Source organism: Vicugna pacos, chromosome 26, assembly GCF_048564905.1.
Source record: "Vicugna pacos chromosome 26, VicPac4, whole genome shotgun sequence".
Lineage (NCBI taxonomy): Eukaryota > Metazoa > Chordata > Mammalia > Artiodactyla > Camelidae > Vicugna > Vicugna pacos.
This window is the reverse complement of record NC_133012.1, coordinates 13,172,410-13,190,444: the sequence shown is the minus strand read 5'-3', so window position 1 is coordinate 13,190,444 and position 18,035 is coordinate 13,172,410. Positions and strand designations below refer to the sequence as shown.

General features: G+C 35.3%; 1 protein-coding gene across 10 annotated transcripts in view; it reads left to right on the top strand.

Moving 5' to 3' along the window:
* Positions 1 to 2,308: 2,308 nt before the first annotated feature.
* The window catches only part of DLC1 (DLC1 Rho GTPase activating protein), a 355,265-nt gene continuing 339,538 nt past the window's right edge, over positions 2,309 to 18,035 (top strand). For 7 of the 10 annotated variants that reach the window (XM_072950355.1, XM_072950354.1, XM_072950357.1 and 4 more), the window contains exons 1-2: positions 2,309 to 2,649; positions 14,449 to 15,593. In XM_072950355.1, the coding sequence (XP_072806456.1) occupies positions 14,571 to 15,593 (1,023 nt within the window). In that variant the 5' untranslated portion in view covers positions 2,309 to 2,649; positions 14,449 to 14,570. Of the gene's footprint in view, positions 2,650 to 3,070; positions 3,378 to 14,448; positions 15,594 to 18,035 lie in introns of those variants that run through there. The other 3 variants (XM_072950356.1, XM_015236755.3, XM_072950362.1) reach the window with 2 other exon arrangements.

Here is an 18,035-nt window from a genome sequence, read left to right as displayed (position 1 = left end):
AGATCTAATGGTTTGACATGGACTATTGTCTTGAATTTTGAAAAACCCTTAGATTCAGAGGCTAAAACTGAGATTTATCCCGGCTAAGTAACTTACATGGGATCATCATGATTATTAGTTTTGGAGCCAGGCTGCTATCCTGATACTTTGTTTTCAACTTTTTAACTGCCTCTGTACCATATTTTATTAGCTGGTCTAGTATAGAAATAGTAGGCAAACGTTTAAGGATGTTATGTATTGAGATTTACAAGAGGGAAAGAGAAGAGGACAACTATTTTGGACTGCTTCTCTGTGCCTAATACTGTGTTAAATATTTAGGAAACTATCTCATCTGTTATCTTTTTTCTCATATTTGGTAAAGCCTTTATGAGAATATAAGTTCTGGGATTTGTTTGGAATCAGGCAGCTGAAGTTTGAAAAATAAATAAGAGTGATTAAAGATTTGGGAAGTAATTCTAATGATAGAATAAATCATGATGTCTTACTGGTTTAGAGAAGAGAATGATAAGGAAAAAATTACTAATAAGGGTGTCTAAAAAAGCATTTATAAATCTATGCGAATAGGGTTTTGTTGTTTCTTCAGGCCAATGTAAACAGAAACGAGGCTAAATTATACCAGGGGAATTATAGGATTCATGAGGAGAATGTAGCTAAGGAGAATTAGTGGAGTGTGAATGTTTATTGAGTGCCCTCTGTATCCTCGAGGCCGGCTAGAGACAAATAGAGATAGAGATACACAAGTTATTTTAGGAAAGAGCTTACATCAATTCTCATTCCATTCTGCCCAGTGTTTTCCTAAGGGAAAGAGATATAAATTTATAAATACATCTGTATATAAAGTTAATCCTGCTTTCCAATCTGTGAGTTATGTGGAGTTGCCCCTATTTTTAAGAAAGAATCTGAAACTCAGAGAGTTGAAGAAGTCTTCCCAATTTCACACAGCAATTAAGCAAGAGTCAAGAGAGACAGGAGAGGAAAAGTGTAAAATTTACAGTTAGAAAATCTGGGTTCCAATGTAGACTTGGCCACTCTCCATCATTTGATTGTGAGAAAATTACTTTCACAAGTTTCTAATACTTTATCTGTAAAATAAAAATAAGAACATATAAAGATAGTTGGGAAGATTAAATGGGCAGTAGTTTCAGTGGAAATATTTTGAATGTGAACATAAGTAACTCTTTAAAGAATTTATGAAATTACAGACTTCCTTCTTGTCATTATGTTTGAAGGTTAACTTCAAGGAATCTAAATGCTCATTGTTTTAATCAGTAATGTTTTGACACAAACTTCTAAAAATTGCTTCTGCCCCATGTTTTGATTTGAATACTTCTCATCTGAAAATTAATGTGTAAGATAGTATTCTTGCCATTTCACATTTTAGCCAAATTTAACATATTAACCACATATTAAACATTAGGTTTAATATTTCTAAAAATCCATTCTGTGCACTAATTTTGAGAGATTTTAGTTATACAGTAAGAAAAGAAATAGTAACTATAATAATTCTCTGAGTTATCACCTACTCAGAAAGTATTAAAAAGATGGCTATTGTGATATCTAGATGTCTGTCAACCTTTATAAAAATCAGAGCCAACTGGGAATAAATATGAATAATGAAAACTGCTTATAATTTCAGAGACATAAAGATTAGATCTTAGGGCTAGTGGGTTTAATATTTCTTGTCCCTCTTTAAATGTTACTCATTTATCTTATCGAAATTGGAATTGTTCTTGTGCCTCCCATTATCGGAAATCTCTGGATGTTTGCAAGTTCCACGTAGATCCAATAATCAGAAGATCTGATCACTAATCACTGAAAAAAAAATGCTCAAGTCATAAACAAGAGAATCCATTGATTGTAAATAAAGTAAAAGGGAGACATTACTGAGCAATTCCAACCAAGCAAGATAATTAAACTCAGAGATGCTGTTTCCTGTTTCTCTGGTGTAAACACTGAGGCTGCTCCACTGGCCCCTCCACAACCTGATGTCCCAAGGCCACATCTCTCTTCTTTCCTTCCACTTTCCCTAAAGAGAATTCTGGATCATAAAGGAATGAGAATTGGTTCAACTTCTTCCCTAAAACGACTTGAGCTTCCTCTGCGTTTATATTTGTGTCATCTTATTAGAAGACGAGCTAACATCTATTATTAATTGATGCACTAATTAAAGCCATACTTGCAGTTTCCATTAGCTTATTCTCTAAATTCTGCAGAGTTGGCTGTCTGGTTTTAATCAAAACCAAATGGTAGTCCAAGTTCCCAGCCTAGAGCAGCTAGGAGGAAGTCATTCAGTGGAGGCACAAGAAAGCAGAAAAGATAAACAGATGATAGTTCACAACATTTGTGTCGGAAGAAGGATGCAGATATTGTGAGCTGCTTTAGGCATGTGATTTGGGGACTCCGTCATGCTGGAGGGAAGCAGTTGCAAGTGGTTAATGTCAGCAAGACTGTAATAGGATCAAGATGGAGTCTGTCTTCTACTTTTCCAGCAGAGATGTGTGTGACTGGAGGATCCTGACCAGAGGTAACGCTGCATATGCTATGACACAAACTACTTTAATTCCGTGAAGGATTCTTGGGGTCGGCGAGATCTTGAAGAACACATTCTATTTGCTGGATCCCTGGGATTTTATTTACAGATCTTCTCAGGTACAGTATATCAGGCTGCAGCTTTTTAATGAAGTAGCGTTTCGAAAGTTTTTAAATTTAGAAGAATTACGGTATTAAAAACTCTGCATCTTGCGCTCTTAAAAGGGCTTTTGAAAGGAGCACTACTGCAAAGGTATTTGAATTGCATTGTTTGTATACATTTAATATAGTGGAAAAGTTGTAGAGGAAGGAGGGAACTGTGTTTTCTTTCCTTTTTTTTTTTTTTCTTGTAAGCAGTGTGGGATAGAAAAAGCCCTACAACTTTATGACTCTCCAGCTAATCACCTCAAGGGTTTTGACAAACTCACTTCAGTTCTGTGTAAAATCAGAACTCCTAAAACGCCCAGGCGGGCGGCCTCTGCTGGCCCCCCCTCCCCTCCTCTTCCTTCAGTCTTACTCACATGCACACCACTCAGAGGCAGGAAATGCTTCCCAGGCAATCTGGGCCTGGTTGTGGAGGCCCCTTTTGCAAAACATCAGTCTGAATTTACTAGACAGAAGTCACTAGGAACGCCTTGACAGACTCCTGCTTCAGCTAAGGCTCCCTCCAGCTGCGGAGGGTGTTTTTGTTAGACTCACACACTGCGTAGAACTGCTTAGAATAGAGCCATGATCTCAGCCACGAAATGTGAACTTATATTTTGGAGAAACTAACGGAGACGGACTCCTTTCCTAGCCTGAGTGTTGAACCATGTCATGCCTCGGCGTTTCAGCAACTCCTTGTCTAGGTAAGACGCTGTGGACTATCTCTCTTTATGCTTTGAGTCAGTCTTTGAAGAGGCAGAAAGATTGAGAGAAATGTTAGCATCTTGCACGGAGTGGTGATTTCCTAAGTTTTAGAGCTGAGCCATGAAATCAGAAGTAGAAATGATTTAGTAAGTAGAAAACTGTGAGTCAAATTGTTTTAGCAAAATATCAATTCTTAAATAGGCTCTATAGAGATTTCACTCTTTTTACCCATAAACTAAGATCTTATTTTCATCGCTTTTTAATCCTTATTTATGAACAGAGCCAGAAGACCAGTTTTCCTATTACATGGCTCGTATGAAACAAATGTTCACACATAAGTCTGAGGTGTAAATGATTTTTCTTCTTTCCGCTTCTTTTGCCAACAGGAAGAGTAGATCCCACTAGAGTGACTTTTCTTAATAATGAATCTCCAAAGAAAATTTTGTGTCTCATTTAAAATGTGAAGATTGAATTCCTCAATATTTCCCCACCCAGTTTCAACCGCAGGTCAAACTGCTAATGTACAGCTTAAATGATTCATTTTAAAAAAAGAGTGAACATGTGAAATTTTACAAATTATTTTCTCTCCTAAATAGTATTTAATCTGATTTTTTTAAATTTAAATGTCAGAATTGGATTTAATTTATATTAACTTTCCTAAATTCACACTATTCAGTGCTCAGATCATATTGTGTGTGAATATTTTTGAATAATTAAAGTATATGTCAATGACAGTGACATTCATTATTACTATTTTAAGGCAGCCAGAAATCACTACAATCATATGAACAGCTGATCTGCATTCATAATTCATGTAATCATAAAATTACATTTCCACTGGGCTGTAATGTCTTTTAAGTTATCTTAAATGTTTGCATATGCAGTATGTGAGGAAAGAAATTTAGTAATGACTGAAATAGCATAGAGTTTTAATGCATAACATGCTGTTATATTTATATTTCTGAATATTTAGAATGAAAATCAGTATTTTATAGAACTAATATAGAATGGTATGTGAAGGGAACAAATATCCATGCATGTTTCCAAACCTGTTAGATGAACACAAAATATACTAAATGAAAGATGAAAGCTCTTTTGACAGTTGGATCACAAGTAATCAAGTGTTTTAATTATAAACGTTTACGTAGTATAATGTAACCATTTGCTGTATTAGCTAATTATGCTTACATTTTATGTAGAATAACTTACACTGACAAATTTTAACTACTCAGTAACAATTTAAGTCATGTTTGACTTTTACAAATGATAAAAGAATCTGTTTTTAAGTATGTTAAAAATAAAATACTGACTTTTCTAAATTACAGTTTAATAAAATCCCTCAATAGAATTTTAAGGAAGGAAACAATATAAGAGGTCACCTCTTCTAACACTATCTTAAAGTTGCCAGAAAGGGAGCTGAAGGGAGCTGAAGAATGACATTTAAAAATGACCTGTCCAAGGTCACACTACTGCTTAGTAGGAGATGACAGTGGAACCATAGTCCCCTATGTCATAATCCGGATATCTTTATATCACATAACCTTGCTCTCAAATAAAGCATGCATGATGAAGTATAAACATATTCGTATCTGGTGGAAGGCTTCTTTAAAAAGAAAATTGGAATGCTTCTTTAAAAAAAAAAAAGGCTTACAGTTGCCATCAGTGTTATAGTGTGGAAAAAAAATTCATGGTTTTAAAAGAGAATCAAATTTACTAAGTAGTGAAATTTTCTCAAATGGAAAAGTTTCCTTATGCCTTCAACAAACACTTTAAAGGAGTAACTTGTTTGTGACTGTTTTGTTACATTTCATGTTTATGCCAAGAAAGTCAATCCATATTAATTTTAAACTGATGTTTCTTAAAAAAAATAGGACTAGAAAGAAGCTTGTCTGATTTATATCCTTGTATCAAATGATATCATTATAAATTACCACCCCAATCAGTGATGTTCAGAAAAGATTGTACTGCCCCCCATTGGAATCTCATGTACCCAGACATTCTTTTATTTATCTAACCTAAATCTCTATTGCTGCAGCCTATTTCTAGTCCTATGGGTTTCTTGGTGGAAATGTAAAAAGCCTAAATGGGTATATGAAAACATAAGTGTGCATTCTAGGCCAAGTAAGCACACATCCTTGTATCTTCCCTCCTACAGCCTATTTTCAGTTCTTTAATTGGTTCGTGTATCTACCCTGAGCCCTCTACAAAGTCCTGTAGTTGCAGAACACAGGATTTCTTACAGTCTGCACTTGGACCAGCACAGTGTGAACTGGAAATGCTGGCTGTTTCATCTGTACCGTTCTTCATACATGACAGCATATGTTGCCGCACGCCAAAACACTTTACTTTCCACTGCAAGAGCCTTTCTTACAAAACTAATATGTGTCATTTCTTTAGAGAAAGTGTGAATCATGATACCTTTTTCCCCTATTTTTGTGAACCAGATTGGATTTCCTGATGTTATTACCACTTAAAAGATATGCTATTCAACACTTCCAGTGTTTTGGCATTCCGCACCATTGGAATGAGGAATAAATGCAGTAAAGCAATAGCCTGTGTAACTGATTGCATGATTACAAGGGGCCCTAGTAAAAGAGAGTACATCATTCTATTTTTTTTTTCTTGAAGACATTATAATAAAAAGAGAATTTTTCTGATCTGTATGCAAACCTGCCCATACCATACACCTCACTACAAATAATTTAGGCATGGTTTAATCTTACATATAGAGGGTGGGTCTTACAGGGTTAAAATAAGTGTAAATTGGGATTTTTTAAAGTATTTTTGTTGTGATTTTGTGTGTTTCCTCTTGGAGAATGAATGAACTGGTGTCAGTATCATCTTATAGTGAGAATCTCTCTAGAAATCACTGTAGTACCGCAGAGTTCCAAATGAGAGATGACTTAGATCTAGAGCAGAAAACTTTATTATCAAAATAGAGAAATGCCAAGAATTGTATGTGAAAATCTAAAAAGCATGAGAGAAAATTCCTCCAGATTTGAGGAAGTAGCATAAATATTGTACTTTTGTCCCCCTCACATGAATGATAAGCCCCTTATTTTCACAATTTAAATTGAAAAGGTTTACAGAGAAGCCCAAATCCAGATTGACTTTGGTGTGGGTATAGAAATGCAGCGTTTACTTCTATGGTTCTAGTTTGGTGTTAAACTGCTGGTCAATTCATAGAGTTTTGAGAAATAGATGGGCTTAGTTTTTAAGGAAGAATAAATATGGTGAAGTGTGGCTCTTGAGACCTAGTTTTAAAGAGACTATTGGTTTTGATTCAGTGGATTATAGGGTATATAAGTGAACTTGAAAAGATAAAATAAGAATTCCAATGCAAAAAAAAAAAAAACCCAAAACAAAAAAAGCTGAAAGGCAGTGTAAACAGTGTGTATATGAACTTGCTCATGAATTAAGATAGAGGACTGAAAAAAAGCAGTTGGAGCTGCCTGTAAGTGTGAAAGGGTTTTCATATCTGAGTGAAATAGCAAAATGATTTAGCAATACAACTCAGATAATCCACAGGAAATCAGCCCTTTAATAGAAATGAGATAGAAAGGAAGTAGGAAGAACAGAAAGCAAGTTTAGAAATTCAGGGAGTGTTTCTTTTTATTCCCAGTGATTGGCAAATGCCTAGCATGCCAGGTATTGTTGATACCTGTTTGTCAATAAATGTATGTGGAATAAATAGGAGGGAGAGAGGGAAGAAAGGGAAAGAAAACCAGTGTTGAAGAGTGGGTGTTGTGAGACTTTTAAAATTTTTTCCAGACATCCTGTAATGATAGAATAATAATTTTTAAAGGGGCCATCAGAGCCTGAGGCCAGAGGTTAACAACACTCTTATAAGATGACACTACAAGTTCATTAAAAACCAGAAGGAAGCATAAGTCTCCAGAAATAGTTCAAAATTAAAAGTTACACGAGGCTAGTGAGAGTGGAGCTCTAGTGAATTTTCCACCATTTAAATGGGGTGGTGTATTGGAAAGGTCATAAGTAGAGACAGAAAACTGGCTCTTTGCATCTTTGCCGTTTGATGCTCCGTGATGTCAAGCGTACCCCATACCTACTTTGAGCTTCTGCTTTTTACTGGTAAAGTTGGGAAGGAAAACAGTGCAAATATTTGTATCACCAGGTCATCTTGAGCATCAGATGAGATGTTGTATGTGCAGATTGTTTCACATACAGTATAACAGACAAACCTTTGTTTAAAAAAAAACAAAACATAGTTCAAATGAATCAAGAAAGAAAGAATCATAGTGTTTCACATTGTGGTTAAATCACTCACCTATGTTGAAATAAGATGGGCATGTAAGTTACAGTTCTAGCCCTTACTTAGCCATGGATTCTGCAGCTGAGACTTGTGAAAAACTAAAGGAGTCATTTCCATCACCATCATCATCATCATGTCATTTAGTATATGGTGTTCTTGCAATATGCCATGGATTAAGTGCTCTACTTACATTATTAGCTCATTATTATTATAGTTCAAATATTATTTCCCCCTCCTAATTTTAGAAGTGAGAAAACTGGGGAACACAAAACCTAGGTAACTAATGCAAAGCACCAGAAAGAGGATAAAATTTCTTTAACAGATATCTTGCCTTCACAAAAATAGGGACAATAATCACTGTAAGTGCTAGAGGTTGAGCTAGTTACTTAGTCCTGACAATATTTCTCCCCATAAAATCAGGACAATGATAGTACTCACTTCATAGAACATTTGTGAGTATTATTACTAAAGAAGGTAGTGTAAATACAGCACCAAATACAGGACCTGATCCACAACAAATGCGTAACAAATGAAAGCTTTTTTTTTACTACTACCATAATCATCGCAAGTTTCTAAGGCATCTGCTATTACTTGGGTATATAGGGCACTTGGTAGTAAAAACAAGCTCAAGATGTACATAGGCAGATGACAAAATGAGATGAGAATAATAGATATTAAAAACAGAAGACTAAAGTTGGTATCAAAGGCATCAATCCCTGGTAGGATACCAACCTAACAGAAATAGCTAGATTCTTAATGATTTCATGTTCTTGATTTCAGTGAAAGTTGCACTTATCAAATGACTGAAATCTCAGTATCCTGTTGTCACCTAGCTGTCAGAGCACCTGTGTTGGTGCAGCCCTATCTCTTATTTACATTTAGTGATTACTGAGTCTACCGTTAGGAGTGTTCTTAGAAGTGAGAGCAAAGTTAAAAATAGAAAGTGGCCACTTAAAGTAAAGCCACATCTCACCATGCTAATGATAAAGCATTATAATTCATGTCCCTTGTGGAATAGAAGTATCTTTCTATAATAAGGCAAAACCGCATTTCAATTATATTGCTTTGCCATTAAAAACAAAAAGACAGGAAAACTTTTGATATCAAATTTAACTCTAAGCTATTTCCTGTTGCATGAAAAATTCCAAATGAAATAATTTCAGAACAAAGGCAATACTTTTCTTTGGTTATAAGGGAGTCTACAGAAAAGAGATACCAAGTCAAAAAACCAAATGATTAATTATTCGTTAAGGAATTTGCAGAAATATCAAAGATACAGTGTAGTTCTAGATGGTCAAAGGGTTGTGCATGGGATTAAGAAGACTGTGTACTTAAAAATAAATACATAAAACATGGAAGCCCAAAGAAAGATAGAGATAGCTAGAAATTACTGCGTCCATGATGCAATATTGTGCCCCAAGACTGTATTAATTCTGGGGTCTGTTGGAAACCAGTTATCACCAGAAAATCCTTAGTGGTATCAGGCAAATATCATGACATGTTTCAGGAGTTCCTCAAATTACACATAGTTGTTTAAGAAAATGTTCCGAGAGTCTGCAAACCTGGCTAACCTGAGCTATAAAGTGGTGATAAGTCAAATACTGCCAGTATCTGGGCTCTTCCCTGCAAGGAAATTAGAAACAACTGAGGATCTACTAAATAGCAGGAGGCTGGAGGTAAAAAATAGGGCACTCAGAAATAATAACTTGCAATTTTGTAACAGTCTGCTCTTTTCTGATGAGTGCACTTCTAGTGGATTGACAAAGTTCATTTTCAAATGTACTTGATTCCTGGAATATATTTGACTCTGAGAGCTAAGAAGAAGAAAAAATTTCCAAGCTCAGTAAAACTGATACATACATAAAAATAGGTAAACGTTTTAAAAGAAGTTTTAATTGGGTACCTACTTCTTCATTTTTCTTCTAAAGACCCAAAATGATGGAAGTTTGGATGTGTCTCTTGGAAAAAGTGATATACTACTTATTCCACTGACTTAGTTCATTTTAGGTGATTTATTCTGTAATTTACTGAGACTTGATGATTTCCAGACAGCCTGAAGAGATGGAAGCTTTTTCGTATATAATATTTTAAGCTTCATTAAGCAATTTACCAATAAAGAATTTTAGTAAGAGTTTGTTTTTTCCACATAATGAGTAAATCCAACATTTGACAAAGTATATAAAAGTAGATGGATAATGATTTTGTGAGGGATTAAGACACAGATTGCTACTATAGAAAGGAAATCTGCATGAAATCATACAGAGATAGATCCTTACATCATGTTATTAAAGGTTTTTCTCTCCCACAGCCTAATTCTAGCCCTAATTTGAATTAGATAGCATGAGTATTTTAAAGAAAAAGCACTAATTGTCTTTTATTAAAAGTTGGCTGCCCTGATTATATCTATAAAAATACTTTTTTACCATGTGTTATCATTTTTATTTTGCTATTCATGCATTTATGTAAAGAGATTAAGACTAACCATATCTGTTCTAGGCTTTCTAATTGATCCTGAGCATCTTGAATATGTGACATCAGTTTTGCAGTGAAAAGCACCTTTCTCATGTTATCATTGAGTTATAGAAAAGTAGAAGGTGCCCAAATGTGCACAGTTTAGTTTGCTAGATAATTTGTTCTTTGACAGCCCCATCAAGAAGATGAATTTCATTTTGACCTCCACAAATGCTGTCAGGAAGACTTACTTTGCCATTAGTGAGCACGCATTTGAAGAACTATATTAAGCTGTCATATGTCTGTTTATATCTTGCTGATTCTGTTCTAACTGTCTTGTTCAATTCAATAAGCATTTGGGGGGCACTTAACTATTTGCAAAGGTGACTCCCTGAGCACAGACCAAGATACATTAAAATGTCAGATCACTATAGGATGTTAGGATTCACCATCTCTCCTTCTCTCCGACGTTGTATTAGCAACAAAGTGGGCCAATGTAGAAATGTCCTTTTCTTGGTTTATATGCATTCTTTATTCTTCCAAGAGTGCATGTTAGAGAGTTTAACCTATTTTTAATTAAGAGAATGTTTCCCTTATATCTTCTCTTCCTTCCCCCAGTAACTGAGTACATGCTGTGTGGTAGCTATTATACATATATATGCGTTAAAGAAGTAGTAGGAGAAAAACATGACCTGGAAATGTAACACAGGATGGGTGATTAGGAAGAAAGACCCTAAGGGAAACTGGAAGTAACTCCAGCCGTTTAAGGAAAAAAATAGGGAAATTAAAGAAAAAATGGCAGTACTATTATGCCTTTATTTTCCCTTTTATTAAATATGCAGCATCTGTGTGAAAGTATTTAAAAGCAGTCCAGGATTCAATCTTTTGTGTTTGTGTCTGTGTCTGTATGTCTGTCTATACATACATATATATACATATATATATGTGTGTGTGTGTGTGTGTATATATATATATACATATATATATATGTATGCATGTCTATCTATGTCATCTGTGTTCTGAAAGGATAAAATGAGATAATATATATTTAGGTTTATATTCGCAATGTTTAGCAGACTGTGCAGTCCACTGGGCACTACATGAACACTAGTTGAACTCATGATCATAACCAGGCAGAGTTACTCTCAGTTCTACGGAACTGTCCACTTGATTTCAGCCATTTGTGCCATTTTCTTCCAGGCTATATTATCAGCAATAATGATTCTCATCAGGGTTTTCTTCCCTAAGGACAATTGCGAGACTGAAATATAAGATAAGTGTCTGTTTCAGGAGCAAGTGCAGAGGCATGATCATCTGATACCAGAAATAGGTTAAGGATTCTCAAACTAGAATATCTTCCGTTGATTTTTAGTACAATAATATTCCATTTTGAATAATTTTAAAATATACACTGTATGTCACAAAATGCTTATGTTAATGAGTGCTAAGTGTTACTAAATTAACCAAAATAATAAATTTTAAATCACCCTGTGTCTAAACATCCTGCACACTAATATGCACTCATAAAAGCAAATGTGGACATTTCACAAATATTTTCCAGAATCATTGCATTAGAGGTACATAGAGTTTCTTGTAATACTAATACAGTGGTGTTTGAACAAATGCATTTAAGAAGTGAAAAATCCCCATGGAAATTCACTTCATAAAATCAACACCCTGGAATGACCTACACTTTTCCAGATTCTTCATCCAAATCCTCAGCAGCTGAGCTCATTCTGAATGAAACTGCATAAAAAATTATTTTAAAAAGGCAATAGAAGTAGTTAGGAGTTCGAAATACAATTTTGAATCAGGCAGCCTGGTGAGGAGGCCCAAAGGGAAAGTCGGGTCTTTCACAAAGACTTCTCAGTCTTACAGGACAGATTCTAGTCAATTCAGATGACAGAAAATGAGGCCAATGTGCTCAGATGTGATGAACAATAATCCAGTACTCCTTTTAACTAATATCCTGTTTAGCCTTTAGATCCTGAAGGCAGATCTTAACTATAAATCTTACAAATCAGAATGTACATAGGAAGTGTGAATAAGAAAGCTGGTAGAAATAATTTTTTTTAAACTCTATCAGACCATGATATATGAAATGAATATTCAAAATGTAGTGATGATGGTCATAATGATAGAACATTTTATGTCTTCAAAATAAGACACTGTAAATTCACAGGAATGATTTGGAAATGTCCAAAGAACCTAGATTAGAAGTTAGGCCAGAAAAAGTTAATGCTGTATTGAATCTCTCTAATTTACAATCTCTCTTTGCAGCTAGATTGTCTCAGATCTTGTTGAACTATCTTTCTTATAGTTATAGACATTATAAAAATACTTAACCTACTTGCCAAGGTTGAGTGTAACAAGTTAATTAATATTATGGTAAGGACTTAAAGGCAAAAATTGTATGTAATCTGTTCCCCAAGGGGTTAATAAAACTCTTTCTCCTTCATAGAAGAAATAAAACCCGAATTCAGTCTCAACTTAAATGTAAATGTGGCTTAGGAATGACACAGTAATACCACTTGGCATTTCATAAGTTAGCCTGCTCTTTCTACACTGGATAAAAATAAAGAAAAAAAAAGCATCTAAAACAGAACCGCCCTATTACAACCCAAATTTGCCCATGAAAGCAGAAATTTTCTGGCCTGCATCTATGCGTTTTTTCCACTTTCCGTAGCCTCCCACACTATAATGACTTATGCATGGAATTCAGGGATTTTATATTTTCTTTTGAATGCAAAATGAATGCCAACATGGAAAATGTGAATGCTGACCATTTTCAAAGATACTCACAGACCTTTAAGGGAACCAAATGGTATCCAGAATGATACTTGGTCAGTCTCAGGTACCAGAATTCTAGTACATTCCTTAACTGCACTGGTCTTTAGAGGATGGGAATATTTACCTTTCTGGCATGGGCTTAGTCAGAATAGCTTGAAACGTCTGGTGGGGAGTCAGAGTCCTTTTCAATAGACTGAAGTGACCCAAAACCAGCACAGCAGTTAATCTTGTTTATGGCTGAAATCAATAAGCCAATCCATGTTACGTGCTGACAGTTCTTGTGTGGCGTAAAAACCAGAAGTGTCTGCTCTTTAATGGGATTTTTCTTTTCCAGTCAGGCATTTGGTTTCATTATGGGACAACATTTGGGTTAGTCATTTTTATAAGGTTGAGTTTACATTGGTATAATTTCTTGCCTTTAACAGGCTTTGAATAATTCAAGGCAAAAAGGATAGATATGTGGAATGTGTTTATATTCTGACCTTATCTTATGCCTGGTTTTCTTGTTTACTTAAAATTTTATGGCCAAATTCTAACAGAAGTATACAAACTAAACTCCTTAGAAGCCAAAGAATGAGACTGAAGTTTCTGAAGAATTGTTTCAATTGTGTTATCATCCTCACGTCTTCTTTTTGCTTCACTTAAATTCCAGCCTGAAGAGTTTAGAATAAACATATACATAAATACATAGAATAAAATATACATTATAAGACTTGTGGAGGGAAGAGGTGGCGGTGGAATCCCTTCCTTGGAGACAGTAAAGTTTGTTGGCTGTGTAAGCCTAGGTCTTAGAACCAGGGCCTAGTCTGAATCGGGCTTACCTCCTAGGTATATAACATTGGGCAAGTTTTCTAATTTCTCTAAGCTTCAGCAGTTCTAGCTTGCTAGCTGGTAGTAACAGCAGTGGGATACATGCAAATGTGTTTATCCTAAGGCATTGTAAATGGTGTGTTATGCTTTCTTATCTATGAATTATGTGTGAATATGAGCTAAACTGGATTACTCCGTGTTTCTTAGTCACTCCCTAGAGTAAATACATCCCAGTGGTTTGGGATTTGTATTTAGGTCTTTCACACACTAATACATTACATGTGCTGTCTCTATAGCTCAAGTTTTGCATGAACAGTTCCCCAGTGGCCTTCAATGCAGCTTAAACTAAACAGCCAGTAGATTTCTATAAAAATTTGTGTCCACAAAAGTAAATCAGGAAAACGTGTAAGCTAGAGCAACAAGTTTCTTCTGGTGAATTTTATTAAGGATAAGCAATCCAAATATTTTCTTCTTGGAATTTTAAATGTTCAATATGTGTATCTTTAATCATTAATAGATCAGTCAATCCAGCTGCTTTAGAAAGTACTGTCAAGAATTTTGGGCCAGGAATATTAAATGTGAGATTTTCTTCTAATATTAGGCTGTTTCTTAAAGAAGTAACCCTATTAAGGCTATTAAACAGAAGCTTTGTAAAATCTCTTAATCTTTCAGAGCACAGATTAAGTGCTCTCTTTTCTAAGGTAGAATTATATCCTGAACAACATTTTTTTTAAAATTTTTAATAGGTGGTGAAATGGCAACACGTACCTTCTTCAGTCAGTGAATCTGAAGTAACCTTTCATCAAGTTTCATCTCCTCTGGTCTCATATGGAATGTATCGCTCTGTCTGTTGTTAAACTATGATGACATGTCTGTAGCTATCAGAAAGAGAAGCTGGGAAGAACATGTGACGCAATGGATGGGACAGCCTTTTAATTCTAATGAGTGTAACACAGCATGTCATCATGGACTAGTAGCTGACAGCTTGCAGGCAAGTATGGAAAAAGATGCAACTCTGAATGTGGACCGCAAAGAGAGGTGTGTTTCACTACCAGACTGCTGTCATGAGTCAGAGCTGAGAGATATTCCTGGGAGGCCAATGGGTCACATATCAAAGGAGGTGGATGAAGATGACAGCCACGAAGGTGAAGATCAGTTTCTTTCTCTGGAAGCCAGCACGGAAACACTTGTGCATGTTTCTGATGAAGATACCAACTCTGATCTGTATCTTACAGATGATAAACAAAGTTTAACTACTCAAGGGCCTAAAACGGCAGACCAACGTAGCGTCAGAGGAGCAGGCTCCTTAGTAAAGACGCTGCCCATCATGGAAAGTAACCAAGATTCTTATAACTCTTGGCACATGGCTGGTGGAGCTGATTTAGTGCTGGTAGAAGAAAAAGGGGAGAGAAAAGTTGTTGACATGGTGAGTAAAAGCCTGGAGCTTTGTAATGATATAAGCTTAAGTGAAATAAAAGATGCATCCAAAATAAATACATGCAATTCTTTGAATGTGACAGATATTGGGCCGGAAAAGCAGTTGCTTAATTCTGCTGTAATTGCTCAGCATCGAAGGAAACCCGATTTCCCTAAAGATGAGCATGAAAGAAACACCTGCAATGTAGTACAAGATGAGTTCTTGGCTAGTCCTTGTGCAGACAGAGGATTGCCATTATTAAAAGCAGATTCTGGAAGCTGCCTTCTGCAGCCTCCTTCCTGCCCGAGTGGAATGTCAGCTGAAAATGGCCTAGAGAAGAATGGTTTCTCAGAACAGCAAAACAAAAGTCTTCCTGAGGTCAACTCAGGAGATGGCATGCAGTGTTTACACTTAAAGGAGACTCTGGCCACCCAGGAACCCACAGATAACCAAGTCAGACTTCGCAAAAGAAAGGTAAGACACTTGCATTGATTATCTGGCTTTTGGAGTTTTATAAATATCCTTGTTTCCATCACTTATTATTTTGCTGGGATTAAAAAACTATGTGGAGGTTTCTTTGGCCCAGTAGCATAGTTGTATAGCTCAAAGAGCATCTTCTTGGGGAAACCATCAAAATATGTAAAAATTAAAACAGTGTAACCGATCTATTTCACTAATAATAATTACTGTGGTTCATGAACATTCTATTTTGGAATTGTGTTGAAGACAGAACTGGTTTCACCTTCTTTAAAGTTAAATAGCCACCAGATAGCTCATAGTTCAAGGCCAGTCTGGAGAGTGAGCTCTAATTTTTAGAAAGAATGTCATGGTATTTTTTATTACAATCATTTATTTGGGCTTGTTTCTTTTTCCCTACAGAAAGTATATTTTATTATAATAAAAGTAATGTAAAACACATATTAAAATGAGCCTTTTACATATACTAAGGCAATAGTATCCCTTCCCCCAAAATATACTGATGTTGTTGTAAATGATACTCTGGTACATTCACTATCAATAGCTTTTTTAAACTCTTGACAATAACTGAAATACATTTTTGTGCCAAGTTACCTTTGATTAATCCTGTAGATGCTATGCTCCCCTGAGAAGTTTCCAAGTGAGAAACACAAGGGTTGGAGTAGAACTACGTGAAATATGGCTTAGTTAGTGAACTTTTGACCAAAGTTTGTCAGGTCTTTAGGATTTCCCCAGCATTCTGCCAACAAAGTAGTACTCTATAATCCTGATGTAAATACAAGTACAGTTCCTTCCATAAACCCAACATGCCTATTGGCATTGAAAAACACCCCTGCAAGCTGGACCCTTTATTGCAAAATCCTTGTCCTTCTCTTGATATAATATTAATCCATAATTACAATTCTCCTCAAACAAAACTAAGATTCTTAGCTCTGTTCAACCAGGGCTATCCACAATGAGAAAAAAAAAATCTCCAACTCTGTTTGTGCTGAAGAAATCTGGTTTCCATAAACCGTGGTTTTGCTAACAAACTGTATCAGTAACATGTCATAAGTTAGTAAGTGAAGTCAAAGACTTTACAGCAAAGATCAATAGGCTCAAACTACAGGCCAACAGAGCATTCTGTGCTTCTGGGAAACCCTTCCTTATGTAAATTGTATTAAAATGTTAATGCTGCATAAAGTTGTTATGATTGGAATACTCAGGTTGCCTTTTCAGAAATGTCCATATACTGTACCAAATCTGTTGGAGGGAATGCAATAATGACATAAGAAAGTATTAACTGACCTATGACATAGCACTCCTAAAATAAGACTAACCCTGCCCAACTGCCGACAGAAACATTAAACATTCCAGAAACATATGCTCACCACTTGGACATTTATATCAATACTAAGAATGCTGGAAAGAATTTGCTCTTGGGCATGTCACTATAGCATGGTCGTATTACAAGTGCTGTAATTATATCTCATTTACAAGTTCTAACTTAAATACTCTATTTTAAACATTTCATCATTCTAAAGTGCAGTGGCATTGTCTGGTGGAGTATTTGCTTTGACTGTACAACTCACTTGGGATGCTTTGTAATAAACAGATTAAATGCAAATTTTCAGATTGGAATTTACCCTGGGAAAGTATGGTTATGGGAGAAGCCTCTAGAATCAAAATGTGTAGGAATTTTTGTTCTATTTGGTATTGAATAAGTGTTAAAAATAGCTCTGAATTGCCCACTAGCCATTCTAGAACCTTACAAAAAAAAATTTTAAAAATTCATAAAGATGTAAGTACAGAGACGTTCATTATTGTATTACAGGTTACTGACAAGAAAAAGATACAAGCAAATTTCCATCAATAAAGGATGTATAATGACTGTTTATCTATAGTTTGGAATGCTATGCAGCCATCAAAAGGCTGAAGTGAGAGCCACCTGCTCTGACTGAACAGTGCTCATGATATAGTATATCTAGAAAAAGACAGTGGCAGACCAGTATTTACAGCCCCCCCCAACCTTATATAACAAAATGTGTGGACAGAGGTATAGATGGGGTATAAACCTCTCTGGATGACTAAATAGGAGTATGTGAAATTCTAGATAAATAGGCATAAAATTGTTGATAGCAATTACTTTGAGAGAATGGAATTAAAAACATGGAAGCAGGGGACTTTCCTTTTTTCATCTATATAAATTTTATAAAAAGTGATAGCATGATGGATAAGATACATACAGTGAACAGAAGTACAGAAACAAAAAATATTAGATATATAAACTGTTTGAAGCATTTTCTGCATGGCACAAAACAACTCTTTATCTGTAAAGTTATTCTGATTATTATTACTTGTATGAAATGGAAACAAGTATTTATAAACTTTTTCAACATATCAACAAAAGTTTCAGTCAACTACTGGATTCTAATGCTGAAATAACCAGTCTAAAACAGA